At 38.4% G+C, this 16905-nt stretch overlaps 1 protein-coding gene across 3 annotated transcripts in view; it reads right to left on the minus strand.

The window, feature by feature from the left end:
• Window positions 1-16905, minus strand: part of mtor (mechanistic target of rapamycin kinase) — a 319886-nt gene that overhangs the window by 113905 nt on the left and 189076 nt on the right. For 2 of the 3 annotated variants that reach the window (XM_073031667.1, XM_073031666.1), the window contains exons 29-30: window positions 10142-10231; window positions 3982-4057 (exon numbers count right to left, since the gene is read on the minus strand). In XM_073031667.1, the coding sequence (XP_072887768.1) occupies window positions 3982-4057; window positions 10142-10231 (166 nt within the window). The remainder of the gene's footprint in view (window positions 1-3981; window positions 4058-10141; window positions 10232-16905) is intronic. The other variant, XM_073031668.1, reaches the window with a different exon arrangement.

A 16905-nucleotide genomic window follows, 5' to 3' on the forward strand; every position in this document is an offset into this window, starting at 1 on the left:
GAACTTTGAACATAGGGAACAGAGAAGTCAAATGAATTGAATGCTATCATTGCTGACATAAAAGTTTATGAATGAACCAAAAGGATCACTACACCAACGTAATTTCAAAGAAAACTAATTAACCAATTCTCCTAACATCACATCAACTCGTAAGGTTATTCATCTTCCCAGTGCTAATGAGTGTAATCACTGCTTTGGTGTTTCCTTATACAGTACCCTGACTAAATGAGAAACCTATTCCTTACAAAAGTATAATATTCAAATTTCTCTGTCCCCTTTGTAACTACTTAATGACAGTAACTAATGAGATTAAAAAATACAGACTTTCTTTCAAATTTCAGAAACCCTCATTTACTAGCGAATACGCATCTATTAGATAAAGCAGCTTTTTTAATACAAGTATAATTTTCAATTTAAAGACTTCATACTTGCTCAAGTGCTTTTTCAATCCTAACATACCATGTAGGAAAGGTGCTCTGTGACGTTATATTAGTACAGTTTAACAACACAATTTGCACTAAAATGGTCTTCTTTTGATCTCATTCTGTTTCCTTGTGAAATATTGTGTGTAATTTATGCATATTCTTGCTAATGCAGATTACATGCTATGTGCCTGCAATGCTACAGCATGGCACCTGTACATACACGTAGTCGTGCATAGGACAATAAACTTGACTTTATTTAGTTACTGAATAAGACAACGATCTGACAATATATATTAATCTAAATGTCCATGATTTTTTTAATGTTCTGCAAGGATAAACTGAAACATGGAACTACAGGGCCAATAGATTACCAGCAACATTTCAAGATTGTTTAACGTCACTTCCAGTATACAATGTAAAGGAGAATGAAATAATTGTTGCTCCAGTCCCGATGCAGTACACAAAAAAAATCATATAGATTGAATGTATGTCTATAAAGTGAATCTTGGCACAGGAGTGTCTGTACATAAGGTGACTGAAAGGAAATGATAAAAGTAGTGATGGTTAAGTGTGTGGAGGGGTGGGTTAGTGGGTGGAGGTGTTGATCAGCCTTACTGCTTAGGGAAATTAACTATTTTTGAGTCTGGTAGTCCTAGCATGGACACTATGTAGCTTCCTCCCTGATGGGAGTGGGACACAGTCCATGAGTACAGTGGGTGGAATCCTTCATGATGACCAAGTGTAAAAGTGCGAACACAGTCTGTCAGGATAAAATATACTTGAATTGCATTTTGCTCCACTATGCCTGTGTCTGATGATAATAATTCCCAAAGTTGAAGCTTTTATATTAGTTTTCATACAATCACTCAAATCAATAACTTGTAAAATAACAAAGTACCCATTACAACATGCCTCCTCATCTAATTTTGTTCCCTTGTTCTGGTCATTAATGCAAATAGTACACAACTGAGGACAAAGAACCAATCTCTGGGGTATGCTACAATTAACATCTCTCTCTAGGCTGAAAAGGACCTATTTTATCCAACTCATTTTCCATAGGAGAGCTAGTTTCCAGTTCACAGTATTACACATGTTCAAGATCCCTACCATGTGGGCTGTGCTCGGCTCTCATTGCTGCCATCTGACAGTAGGTACAGGAGCATGAAGACCCACACCTCAAAGTTCAAAAACAGCTTCTTCTCCATTGCATTAGGTTCTTGAAATGCCCCCCCCCCCAAACCCTAATTCTATCTCAGACTATATTTAACCTCAACTTATACAATATTGTTTATTCTACTGTGTTATGTAAAATTAATGTTAATATATATTCCTGTAATTCATGTCATCATTTTGTAATGTACTGTGCTGCTGCAGCAAAAAAAAAGCTAATATCATGGCATTTATGCCCTGGATGTGTGTGCAAAAGGACAATAAACTTGAACTTAAAGCACCCTCCATCACCTTGGGCTCTTGCAAACCAGAATCCTACATGGCACCTTGTCAAACATCTTTTGGAAATCTCAGTACACTACATCTATAGGCTTGATTTGTTTGAATATTTGACAATAACACTGAAAAGATTAATATATAAAATTGTGAACATACAAAATGCTGGTGGAACGCAGCAGGCCAGGCAGGTTGGGACATTAAAAAATCTCTATCTGGGTTTGGGGAACCAAAAGGCGACAAACTTTACATGAAAGGTGAAGGCTTCCGTTTGCTTAGCAATGATGTTTTTTTATGGAATGTTTCTTTAAATCAGGGTTTCCCAATCTGGGGTCCATGAACCCCACGGTTAATGGCAGTAGTCCATGGCATAAAAAAAAGGTTGGGAACTCAACTTTAAATTGTTGACAACAAAGATTATTAAGATGAAACTTGTTCTTTCACAAACAAGAGAAAATCTGCAGATGCTGGAAATCCAAACAACACATACAAAATGCTGGAGAAACTCAACAGGCCAAGCAGCATCTATGAAAAAAAAACTATGGCCGATGGGGGAGGGGGCTTTAACAGAAGTGTGAGAAATGAACGTCAATTTCTCAAACTTCTGGTATTGCCCCCCCCCCCTACTTCACCATTCCCCATCTCCTTTTTCCTCTCTCACCTAATCTCCTTACCTGCCCATCACCTCCCTCTGGTGCTCACCCCCGCTTTTCCTTCTTCCGTGGCGAGCCTTCGATCCTCTCTTATCATACTCATTCTTCTCCAGCATTGTATCTCTTCTCTTTCACCAATCAACTTCCCAGCTCTTTACTTCAGCCCTCACCGTCCTGGTTTCACCTGTCACCTTCTGTTTCTCTCTCCCCCACCCTCCCCCCATCTTATAAATCTACTCCTCATCATTTTTTTCTCCAGTCCTGCCGAAGGGTCTCAGCCCGAAACGTTGACTGTACTTTTTTCCTTAGATGCTGCCTGGCCTACTAAGTTTCTCCAGCATTTTGTGTGTGTTTTATGCTAAATCAGTGGACTCTCTTGTCATATCGAATATTTAAAGATACTGTGTGTGATAAAGGCACGTCCATAATAAGCAATGATACTAGCAATACTATCACCCTTGATATTTAGTTTAAATTAGTCAAATTGTGGAAAGCAATAGATAATGGTAATGATAGATGGTTTTACTTTCTGTTAGTGATAACAATATTATCAACATTCTTTAAGCAAAAACAAAACGTTGGAAATACTCAGCAGGTTATACAGCATCTGCAGACAACCATTTCAAGCCAATGAAGTTTAATCTTCAGTTCACTAGCATCTGTAGTCATTGATTTCAATGACCAAAATGACTCTTTACTACAGAAGCTACACTGTAACTTCCATCAATCTGCTACAGCAAACAGCTGAAAACAACATCCTCTTATTAAGAGTGAGGAAAAGCACAGCTTCAAGGTGTCTTAAACTTCTGACAATGCTGCCATACATTAAGCCTTTCAGTCGGGCTTTGAAGTTTAAGGAAACTCTGATCAACACAGTAGACAAAGTAAAAATGCTGAAGAAAGCAGAGTAAATTTAAATCAAGAGTAAATGAATTTAAAAAATATTTTCAAATGAAAAATACACCAACATTGCTTGGCATTGTCAATGAAATACAGATAGAACTGAGCTTCATCATTAAATAAAGCTTAAATAAGGAGCTTTGGCAACAGCAGTGGAGACTGAATACCAGCAACTCCATTTAAGCAGTGCCAAAAATCTATGACTCATATTTTCCCACCCGAGAACTCTGGCATGTTGTAAATGTGTCAACACAGATTAGTGAATACTATATACAAATGTGGTCCATGCATTGAACAGCACACTATAAAAGGAATTCACACGTCAAATTGTGAAGTATTAATAAAGTTTATCACTAATTTCTTGAAGATGATGAAATCTTAGACTTGAAAGGTTGTGCTTTGAAAACTTGTATTTGTAACTCCCCAATTCTGAGTTTTGGAGTGGTTATTTGACAAATGAAAACTTGGACTTTCTCACAGGAAGACTTTTTAAAAAAAATAATTCATAAAATGTATCTTCAACATACTTGCAACAACAAGATACTGAGAATGCTTACCAATTCTCCATAGTGTTTCATTGCATATTCCAGGACCCCAGCGGCTGCCTCAGGTTGCTGCAGTTTGTTATTTATGCTGTCAATGAAATAAAAAAATTTAGTACAATTTCCATAAAGCATTAGAAAAAGTACACCACACTAAAATATCTTCAGGATGTCCCAAACTGCTCCACATCTAAAGGATTAATTCTGAAGTGTAATTACTGTTACTAAAGAGTACATTTGGAAGCCTGGATTTCAGTAATGTGATGCAGAATAGTCAAGAGCGCCCAGTCAAGTAGTGAATCTCATTTGTCACTATTCAGAGACAAGAATTTAAGAGATTAGAGGGAGAAAAAGTAAAAAAAAAGTTTAAATATGTCAGGCAAAATTAACTTCAGAAAGAACACGTGAGAGACAGAAGTGCAAATACAATATTTAACTAGTTTAGATTTAATAATGTTAATCGTGCACCAAGATCCATCGATGTCTATGTATCCCATTAACCTTTGTTACAGTTGTGAATAAGCATATAATCACTTCAAAACCATATACATTACGCTTCACAATTGTGCCTCCATTGAGTTGATAAGGATATCCTGTTAAGGAAATCAGCAGAATTTTACTGAATTTGAAGTAGCATTTTGTCACAATTTAATGCAAGAACCCTCAAAAAACACAAGATTTGGAGGTTCTGGTGCTCATATTGTCTAATGCAATGGCACTCAGCTTACAAAAAGGATGTCATTTCGCATTGTGACAAAAGACATGCCTTGTCTGGTTATAGTTAAGTACTGCAGAAATTGATGATACAAATAAGTACTTGATACACTGTTGAAAAGTTTTAACAGAAGGAGTCAGGTTAACTTTGAACGACTGATTTGCTCAGTATAATCCGTAACTGACAATTACCAAGTAAAGTTAGAAATTATAAGAATTTCAAACATGCAACATCAGGTGAAGAGAGTTATTTAAATATCTGAACCCGATCTACAAGTTGAATAGTGTTACATGACCAGAACATGGTCAAAATGATAAAAGCTTTCACAAGGAAAATAACAGGTGACTAATCAGGCAAGTGACTAAGAATGAGAAGAACTACATATATACAAGATCACTAAAGGACCTACGATATTTGATGTAAACATACAACCCTTTGTTCTTATACGATTCATTTCTACACACTTTGTAAATTGACTGGAGGATATTCTATTTGAAAGCACGGTTCCTCAGGTCACATAGTAAGTTGCAATGGAGGAACAAGTACTTCAGAACCTTTTAGTTATTATAAGATTTGCTATATAGTTTTCTTACCAAAATCTCAGAAAAATGTTATACACACTCAGGTGTTGGGCCTTGGAGCCACCTATCAGTGTGTGATGGATAGACACAATCTATGTTAATACATTTTCAAATGACTGAACATAGTATTTATCTCGGAACACAAGCACTTTCTCTGTCAGCTTCAAACTTCTGGTCTATCTCAAAACTGGTGGGTGGTATTAGGAAATTCATTGTTGAGTAGTTCTCATTCTCGAACATGGTTCCAATTCTGTTCATTGAATGCCGACTGCCGATTGAACGAGAGGATAAAACTGGATTTGTTTTCCCTGATCTGAGAAAATTTAGGAGAGTTGTTTATCAACAGTTCACAATACATCTTTACTCCAATTTAACCATGTACTTAATATCTCAAATAACCCTCATCTGTTTCAGCTATACAAGTACCAAGTCAGTCAAAACTCCATATCCTTTCCTACGGACCCAAACACTGACTTCTCCTATCCCGATGCTTTCAGCTGTGAAACCCACAAGTCACCTCAAATTCCTCTAAAACATCACTATCACCATGCCTTGCTCATTCCCAGGTCTCAGCACAAACCATACCATTGAAACTTTGAGGTGCCTCTCTTTCTCCAAAAGTGCGGTCAGTTATTATAGCAAAGCATTGTAACCACACCAAAGGTCTATTTAAGAATAGTGTTTAAATCTAAAGGCTACTTATCTTGACTAAGCCATAAATCTCCTTTCCCAACAGTCCAATAAACGCTTTGAGCAAAGTTTTGGACTGTAATGATAGTGCGATAAGGTTAAAAATATGAAAGTGGATGTATTCATAAAATTCACAGCCAACACCACTCTTGGTAATTTTCAAAATTCAACTTCTTTCTGGCAATCTCTTTAAAGTCTCTCTCTTTTTAGCTCCTGAAACATGAAAATATTATCCATCTTGGTAATCTTTCTTCAACAAAGTTTTGTACAGCTGCTCTCATAGCAAACCTGTTTACCAACACTACTTCTCCTTAGTTATATGAAAACAGTTGAACACCATCAGGGCAGTCCTGAAAAAATAACATATCACTGAAGTAACCCATTTCCATCCAATTAGTAACTTTTACATAGAAACATAGAAAACCTACAGCACAATAAAGGCCCAAAAAATTGTGCCAAACATGTCCCTACCTTAGAAATTACTAGGCTTACCTATAGCCCTCTATTTTTCTAAGCTCCATGTACCTATCCAAAAGTCTTTTAAAAGACCTGTGTCCTCTTGTGGCAACTATTTCAGTCCTGGGAAAAAGCCTCTGACTATCCACACGATCAATGCCTCTCATCATCTTATACACCTCTTATCCTCCGTCACTCCAAGGAAAAAAGGCCAAGTTCAGTCTTGGTTTCAGAAGGCATGCTCCCCAATCCAGGCAACATCCTTGTAAATCTCCTCTGCACCCTTTGAGTGTCCTATGGACTCAGACCCCAAGATCTCTCTAATCCTCCACACTGTCAAGAGTCTTACCATTAATACTATATTCTGCCATCATATTTGACCGACCAAAATGAACCACCTCACACTTAACTGGGTTGAACTCCATCTGCCACTTCTCAGCCCAGTTTTGCATCCTATCAATGTCCCATTGTAACCTCTGACAGCCCTCCACACTATCCACAACACCTCCAACCTTTGTGTCATCAGCAAACTTACTAACCCATCCCTCCACTTCTTCACCCAGGTCATTTATAAAAATCATGAAGAGTAAGGGTCCCAGAACAGATCCCTGAGGCACTCCACTGGTGACCGACCTCCATGCCGAATATGACATGTCTACAAACACTCTTTGCCTTCTGTGGACAAGCCAGTTCTGGATCCACAAAGCAATGTCCCCTTGGATCCCATGCCTTCTTACTTTCTCAATAAGCCTTGCATGGGGTATCTTATCAAATGCCTTGCTGAAATCAATACACACTATATCTACTGTTCTTCTTTCATCAATGTGTTTAGTCATATCCTCAAAGAATTCAATCAGGCTCTTAAGGCACGACCTGCCCTTGACAAAGCCAGGCTGACTATTCCTAATCATATAATTACCTCTCCAAATGTTCATAAATCCAGCCTCTCAGGATCTTCTCCATCAACTTACCAACCATTGAGGTAAGACTCACTGGTCTATAATTCCCTGGGCTATCTCTACTCCCTTTCTTGAATAAAGAAACAACATCCGCAGCCCTCCAATCCTCCGGAACCGCTCCCGTCCCCATGTGATGATGCAAAGATCATCACCAAAGCCTCAGCAATCTCCTCCCTCGCCTCCCACAGTAGCCTGGGATACATCTCATCCGGTCCTGGTGACTTATCCAACTAGATGCTTTCCAAAAGCTCCAGCACATCCTCTTTCTTAATATCTATATGCTCAAGCTTTTCAGTCTGCTGCAAGTCATCACTACAATCACTAAGATCCCTTTCCATAGTGAATACTGAAGCAAAGTATTCATTAAGTACCTCTGCTATTCCTCTGGTTCCATATGCACTTTCCCACTGTCACACTTGATTGGTCCTATTCTTTCACATCTTATCCTGTTGCTCTCCACATACCTGTAGAATGCCTTGGGGTTTTCCTTAATCCTGCCTGCCAAGGCCTTCTCATGGCCCCTTCTGGCTCTCCTAATTTCTTTCTTAAGCTCCTTCTTGTTAGCCTTATAATTGTCTAGATCTCTAACATTGCCTAGCTCTCTGAACCTTTTGTAAGCTGTCCTTTTCTTCTTGACTAGATTTATTACAGCCTTTGTACACCACGGTTCCTGTACTTTATCATAACTTCCCTGTCTCATTGGAATGTACCTATGCAGAACTCCACATAAATATCCCCTGAACGTTTGCCACATTTCTTCCGTACTTTTCCCTGAGAACATCTGTTTCCAATTTAAGCTTCCAATTTCCTGCCTGATGGCCTCATAATTCCCCTTACTCCAATTAAACGCTTTTCTAACTTGTCTGTTCCTATCTCTCTCCAATGCTATTGTAAAGGAGATAGAATGATCACTATCTCCAAAACGCTCTCCCACTGAGAGATCTGACACCTGACCACGTTCATTCCCCAATACCAAATCAAGTACAGACTCTCCTCTTGTAGGCTTATCTACATATTGTGTCAAGAAACCTTCCTGAACACACCTAACAAGCTCCACCTCATCTAAACCCCTTGCTCTAGGGCGATGCCAATCGATACCCTGCTTCATTTAGCAATGTCATACCTGAAGAGTACTGGTGCTAATTGTTGAACCCAGAGTTAAAGGCATTTCATAAATTACATGCAGGAAAAGAAATGACTTTTCAGCTGTATTTACTAAGTTAAAGATTGGCATTTTTACTGGAAAAATATCATGTTGGAGGATTTCACTGATTTCTGTTCACTTGAACCTTAATGTATCAGGTGAAGTCAGACGAACAAATGAGTACTCTTACAAACACTTGGAGGGTCACTAGGAAGGGTTATTGGAGCATTCTGCGGCAATTCTTTATCTTTGCTTATGTAATATTGTGTTTTAGCATCATAATCCAAAGGTGAAGTTTTTAATGGGAGAATTGCAAATACCCATCATCACAACATTTTGGTGTCAAATAAAGCTACACTTTCCTGCCATGTATTATTTTTAAATGTACACACAGGGACCTGAAAATAGCAAGAAACTTCCAGAACAGTTGGATTTGATGAAGTGATTAAAATATGGGTCATTCAACCACTGATTACCAGTTTAAGCATTAATTGGCTATATTATTCCTCTAGCAACCAAATGTGAAGTACTGTTATTATTTGTTATTTTAGTGTTTACATATTGATTTAAGATTTTTGCTGTTACGAATGTCTGAACATGGTATGGACATGGACTGTGTCAGTTAAAGTCATTCATATTCTGGCCGTTTGCAGATGGTAAGAGGATAGGTGGAGGGGTAGGTAATGTTGAGGAAGTAGGGAGACTCCAGAAGGACTCTTATTAGGAGAATGGACAAAGAAGTGGCAAATGGAATACAGTATTGGGAAGTGTATGGTCATGCATTTTGGTAGAAGAAATAAAAGTACTGACTGAATTCAAATTTCAGAGGTGCAAAGGGACTTGGGAGTCTTCGGGCAGGATTCCTTATAGGTTAATTGGTTGAGTCGGTGAAGAAGGCAAATGCAATGTTAGCATTCATTTTGAGCAGACTAGAATATAAAAACAAGGATGTAATGTTGAGGCTTTATAAATCACTGGTGAGGCCTCAATGGGACTATTGTGAGTAGTTTTGGGTCCCTTATCTAAGGACAGATGTCCATTTAGAATCGATATTAGGAAGAATTTCCTTAGCCAGAAAGTGGTGACTCTATGGAACACATTGCCACAGGCAGCTGTGGAGGCCAAGTCATTAGGTATAACTAAGGCAGAAGTTGATAGATTCTTGATTAGTCAGAGCATGAAGGGAAATGAGGAGAGGAAAGGGGATTGGGGCTGAGAGAGAAATGAATCAGCTATGATGAAATGATGGAGCAGACTAAATGGGCCAAATGGCCTACCTGTGCTCCTTTTGGTCAGTTTGATTTTGAATAGCTGCAGTGGATACTATATGTGCAGAGTAATGCTGCCTAAAAATAATCTTAACATATGTCAATATGGCAGCATTATCACTAGGGTTTCAATTGTTGAAAGAATAGGACTTATGCCATTTTTTGACTGAAAGTTAACTCAGGGTGGGAATATTATCAAATCCAGAACCAAAATAAAATCCATGTTTGAAGACAATTATAAATGGCTTGAATTTTCCTCTCAAGCATGAACTGCTTGAGGAAATTACTTATCACCCTTCAGCATCAAGAGTTCTGGAGTTAATGCACTGAACATTTAAAACGAAAATGGAGGCTTCACCTACAGTTTTGCTGATGTGTACATCTGGATTCCACCTGACCACAGCTGTCGTCTCCAAGTCCCTCCAGATGGAAAAAGATATGAAAATGTGTCACTAAAAAACCACAACAAAACATTTGCTTGTCAACTTCTTGGATTGTTCTGATCAACCACATATTTTACTTAAACTTAAGATTCAGAGAAGCATTATCGAAAACAATCAAGCTGATTTTCAAGAAATCCATCAAATATGTCCATGAGGAAGAAAAAAATTGACTTACTAACGTTAGATCTGTGTGAACTTGAAAGCATTATAATTCAACTATCGAACTTTAAGGCAAATAGGAGGACTTTGGAAAATAACCCAAGTATTTAATTGCATAATTAGAACCAATATGCATTGGCCGAGTTCAAGTAAACAGAAAAATAACGTGGACAAATGCAAAAACAACTAATGAAATTTAAAAATCATTTTATTCCAGATGTATCGTGTTTCAGTTATCAAAACCACAATTAAATGTTACAATTATTAAAGCCACATTTTTTTTGTTTCCTGTTGTTTAACCTGAAGAACAAGAATGTTGGTGTTAAAAATTATTTCTCCCCATTGTCATCTTGGAAATAAAATGATATACAGATATTGAGGCTGTGTGTCTGACTGCGAAACAGAAGTAAAAACTTTGCCATGGTGTCCACACTGGGACATCATTATTTACACCAGCAAATGCAGCATGGTTAAGCTGAAATACAACAAGCCCAAACCATTATCCAAGTACTTAAAATCGCCATGTGGTGCAGATGTGGTGCAAATACCTTGCTTTTATTATGAAACAAGTTGTGGTGACTGGAATTCATGGCAGAAAATTAACCATGGTCATTATGTATTGTATTAATCATTAATGTCATTCAGTCAATGAATTTTTAACCGGGGATTATTTTGTGGTTTATTTCCCCACTGAAATATCAGACCAATATTATCAATCTGGCTGGCTGGAAGAACTAAATTATCGTATATTATTGCAGAATTTGTTTTTTGTTTGTGTGAAAGTAACTTAGCAATCCAAGGTTCTCTACTCCACAGGGCTTATTTCATCCAGCAGACTGTTTTAAATATCTTCTTATAATAGGTCAATCACAATTGTGATACAATACCAAGTTATGTTCACAAAAAGTTAGAATTCTAACCCTATTACTCAGAACAAATACTAGGATTTGCTTTAAATTCTAAATGAATTAAGAAACAGATAAAAGTCACCGCGTTTCACAAAGAAGTCACAATGTAGAAAGGAAGACCGACACCAGACAGATTGAAATTAGTGAAGTATTGATTGCCATCGAGGAGTATCTTTGAGGCTTCTTTCCTTCATGATTGTAGTGTATTATTTTTGCGCTTACACAGATTAAACAATAAAATCTCTTTAAGATATTTAGAGGAATTTAATACAGCACTATGTTGTTTTATGAAATTAGTTGGGATATATAAACCAACTTAATGCACAAAAGCTTGCAGACATGGTCAAGAAGTTCAGTTGATATTGAGGCCAAACATCAGAATGGGCAAAAAATGAGATCCAAGTGACTTTGACGATGGAATGATTGTTGGTGCCAGATGGGGTGGTTTGAGTATACTGTGGGTACCCTGGGATTTTCATGCATAACGGGCTCGAGAGTCTAGAGTTTATAGATAATGGCATGAGAAACATAATACATCCAGTGAGTGGCAGTTCTGTGGGTGAAAGCATCTTGTTTATGAGAGAGGTCAGAGGATAATGGCCAGACTGGTCCAAGCTGAAAGGATGGTCTCAGTAATTCAAATAACCACACATTACAGCAGTGGTGATCAAAAGAGCACCTCTGAATGCACAACACATCACACTTCGAAGCGGATGGGCTACCACAGCAGAAGACCACACCAGCCTCCACTCCTGTACCTAATAAAGTGTTCACTGAGTGCAAGTTTACAAGTCCTCAGACCAAAGAGACTGTGTTGTTTGGGGGGGGGGGGGGGTGAAAACAGATGTGATTGCCCACCTATTCAACACATTGAAATGACGTCCAAATCTTATGTTCCCACAATAGTTCGCTTTTTCCTCCACATCTTGTGTTTATTTCTCCCACATAAATTCTGTACTAATAATTTTTTATCCGTATCTTGGTTTTGTAAATTCCACAAGAGTAAATTTCTGTTATCCAAACAGCTGTAATGCAGGGGTTGCCTGAAATAACTTTAACATGATCTAATTGTTAAAACAACAATAAGCAATAAACTTTATGAGATTAAAAACTGCAAGTCTGGTCAGAAGGTTGGTGAGAACAAACTAGCTCTGTCTTTCACTAGTAATGATCAATGTTTTATCCACGTTCCAAAGAGGAAACCAGATGTCTGTGTTGCTCCCCTGGCTTTATCAACTATAGACTGGCTGTAGTCTGAAATCACTGCACAGCATGCCACAACACAGCTCCACAGCATACTGACAATTTACCCTATGCTCCATATTCATTCGCAATTAGACTGCAATAATTTTCTATCAAAGTTAGAAATTCTCTTTCTTTAAATTGTGGCAAGATGTGCTAGTGTTGTACAACGTTTCAAAAGAAGCCATAAAGAAGCATCTCATTCAGCAAAAGATCACGGAAAAGGCTACAATAGGGTTTGAATTGAATTGAATTTATTGAGAGAGTTGTATACTAATCTGTACTAAAACTCCAATGATCTATTTGTTCAAGTGGAGGATACAGAATACAGAACATAAAGAGGCCCTTCAGCTCATGATGCTGTACTGAACTAATTATGCTATTAATACCTGATCCTTTGTGCTGAACGTGGTTCATATTCCCCCTCATGTTCTGCATATTCATGTGCTTAAGAGCCTCACAAAACCCTCCTGTGCTGCCACTACCACCCCAGCAGCCTATGCCAGGTACCCACCATTCGGTGTAAAAAAAAGTGCATCCTGAATTTTTCCTTTCAACATATCCTCTCTAATCTTGAATGCAACCATATGTCTATGACATCTCCACTGCTTCAGAAGAAGTTTGTCCAACCTCTCTGTATTGACAATGCCCTCTAATCCAAGAAGCATCTTTTCTATACCCTCCACAAAGACTCCATATCGTTCCTATAATGGGGTGACCAGAAATGAATGCAATACTCCAGAAATGGCCGAACCAGAGATTTATGTATAAAGCTACAACATAACTTCTCAACTCTTGAATTCAATTCATTTCCTTAACTAATCAAGACAAACATGCTATATATCTTCCCCACCACCCCATCAAACAGAATGGCTGCTCTCAAGGAGCACTGGACCATATAAATAACAAATTATTAACACTAAATAATTGAAATAACCAAGTTGTGATGGGAATGTTGACCTGAAATTCAGAAATTTAAAGCAGAGAGAAAAGAAACAAAGTGAAAGAGATACATCCACTAACATTTGTTAAGTTTAAAAAAATGCCAGTTATTCTAAACCGCTCATTTGATATTAAGATACAAGAGCTACAACATGCTATGTGGATGATGAGATGATGCTCCTTAGTGTTAAACTACAAATCATCAGAACAGCACAGGAGATAAAAGACAGAAGTCAGAATGAGACAGAGAATTAAAGTGAACAGTGACTAGAAGTTCAGATTTACTGAGCCTAATGGAGGTAACTTGGCAAGCACCAAATCTGCATTAATTTCTCTGAAGAAGGGAAGACAACATTCTGAGAACTGAATGAGATATAACAAATTGACGGATATTTGTTCAATCCAGTTTCCAACTGCCTGTCACTTTAATTCTCTCTGTCTTTGACATAGGTATTTTCCCATTAATTCCAATGTCAGCTAGAGAAATAGCATCTATTTTTTCTGGGTACATAGCAGCCAGTGGAAATGGACAGTGAATTTGACAATTTCCTGTTTCCAGCCCTTTAGATGCTTTCTCTCCTGAGATTTTACTGGACATTTTATTTCAATTTATCCATTTGCTTCTTTTCCCTTCGATCTCTAATTGTTAGTATATAAAGCAATGGTTATCATGACAACTTTGATCTGCTTTCTAACCTAAGCATTCCCTGTTCTCGCCATCCCACTCCATTTAGACAAGTTATATTGACCCAAAATATTCATTCTGTTTTTGACTAATTCAAATGTTCCAGCATTTATACTTTTTTAGTTGAACATACAATAAAAGAGCAGAATTAGGCTATTTGGCCTATCTAGTCTGCTCCGCCATCCAGTCATAAGTTACTGCCTGTTGCATCGCTGATGTTTAGTGCAGCAATGAAGGTCCTCCATCTCTGTCTGTCCTTGGCCATCTTCTCTATTTTGCCCCAAGTGTGGTTCAGGGTCCTTATTTCCACCTCCACGGTATGGTGCCAAGTTGCCTTTGGTCTCCTGCATTTCCTCTGCCCTTCAGGGGTCCAATAAAGTGCTGTCTTGATGATGGAGTTGGTTTCTCTTCTCATCACGTACCCAATCCTTCTCCAACGTTTCCTCATGATGATTGTGGCCATGTCCTCTTGATGATACTGAAGGAGTAGGGCACGGTTGGAGATCTTTCTTGGCCAGAAAATAGGGAGGATCTTCCTGAGGCTCATGGTGAGGAATGACGACACCTTGGCAAGATCGTTTTCTGTCATGCGCCAGCATTCTGACCCGTACAGGAGTGTAAACAGAATACAGCTTCAATTATAACTGATTTATTTTCCCTCTTAACTCCATTTTCCTGCCTTTCCCCCATAGTCCTTAGCACCCTTATTGATCAAGAACCCATCAACCTCCTCTTTCAATACACCCAATGACTTGACCCCATGCCATCAATAAACTCCCAAGACTCACCATACTTTGGCAAAAGAAATTCCTCATCATCTCTGTTCTTAAGGGACATCCTTCTATTTTGAGGCTGTGCCCTCTGGTCCTAGTCTTGCCCATTACTGTAAACATCCTCTGCATGTCCACTCTACATTTTGTAGGTCTCCTCAGGATCCCACATATTCATCTAAACTCCAGCTTGTACAGGCCCAGAACATTCCAATGCCCATAATACCTTCACCCTTTTATTCCAAAGATCGTTCTCACAGACCTTCTCTGGAACCTCTCCAATATCAGCACATCTTTTCTTTAACATGGAGCTCAAAACTGCTCACAATACTCCAAATGTGTTTTGATCAATGCCTAACATATCCTTGCTTTTTTAGTCTAACCTTCTTGAAATAAATTCTAATATTGTATTTTCCTTCCTTACTAATAAAACAATCTGCAAGGGTAATCTTGCACTAGGATTCCCAAGTCCCTTAATTTTGATTTCTGAATTTGCTCCCTGTTTAGAAATTAGACTATGGTTTTTATTCCTTCTACCAAGTACAAGACCATATCCCTTATACTGTATTCCATCTGCCACTTCTTTGCCCATTCTCATCTGTCTTCAGTCCTTCCACAGACTCCCTATTTCCTCATTACTACCTTCCCCTCCACCAACTTTTGTATCAGCCTCAGACTTGGTCATAAAGCTATCAATTCCATCATCCAACCGAATCAAAAGTGGTTACAAATCAGTATACAGGAGGGAAATTGAAAATCTGGCTGAATGGTGCCACAACAACAATCTCTCACTCAATGTTAGCAAAACCAAAAAGCTGATTATTGGCTACAGGAGGAGATAATCAGAGGTCCAGGAGCAAGTCCTCTTCAGGGGATTAGAGGTAGAGAGAGTCAGCAACTTTAAATTTCCCAGCATTATCATTTCGGATCCAACATGCAAGAGAGATTACAAAGAAAGCACATAAGTACCTCTACTTTCTTAGAAGTCTGCAAAGATTCAGCATGTTAGGGGGCAAAAGTTTAGGGGTAACATGAGGGGGAACTTCTTTACTCAGAGAGTGGTAGCTGCATGGAACGAGCTTCCAGTAGAAGTGGTAGAGGCAGGTTCGATATTGTCATTTAAAAAAAAAATTGGATAGGTATATGGACAGGAAAGGAATGGAGAGTTATGGGCTGAGAGTAGGTCAGTGGGACTAGGTGAGAGTAAGCATTCAACAAGGACTAGAAGGGCCGAGATGCCCTGTTTCCGTGCTGTAATGTTATATGGTTATATGTCATCGAAAACTATGACAAACTTCTACAGATGTGCGGTGGAAAGTAAACAGACCTGGCAGGGAAACATCGATGTCCTTGAACATAAAAAGCCAACAAGCAGCAGCGGGTACAGCCCAGTCTATTAAGGGTAAAGCCCTCATTGAGCATATCGACAAGGAGTGCTTTCCCTGAAAAGCAACATTCATCATCAAAGAGCTTAATCATCCAAGCCATGCTCATATCTCGCTGCTGCCATCAGGAAAGGGCTACAGGAGTCACAGGAGCCACACAACCAGGTTCAGGAGCTGTTACTATCCCTCAACCATCAGCTTCTTGAACTCAACTTCACTTACCCCAACGTTGAACTGTTCCCACAACTTATCCTGTGGACTCACTTTCAAGGACTCTTTATCTCATGTTCTTGATATTTATTGCTTATTTATTAATTATCATTATTTTGTTTTTTTTTGTATTTGCACATTTTGGTGTCTTTTGCACATTGGCTATTTCTCCATCTTGTGTGTGTGGCTTTTCATTGATTCTACTGTGTTGCTTTGAATTTACTGTGAATGCCCACAAGGAAAATGAATCTCAGGAGTAGTATATCAGAATCAGAATCAGACTTTAATCGCCAAGTACCTATGCACATACAAGGAATTTACTTCCGGCAGATGTTGTCTCTCTGCTCATAACAATAATAATGATAAATATAAATGAAAATAT

The sequence above is a fragment of the Hemitrygon akajei genome, chromosome 29, assembly GCF_048418815.1.
Source record: "Hemitrygon akajei chromosome 29, sHemAka1.3, whole genome shotgun sequence".
Classification (NCBI taxonomy): domain Eukaryota; kingdom Metazoa; phylum Chordata; class Chondrichthyes; order Myliobatiformes; family Dasyatidae; genus Hemitrygon; species Hemitrygon akajei.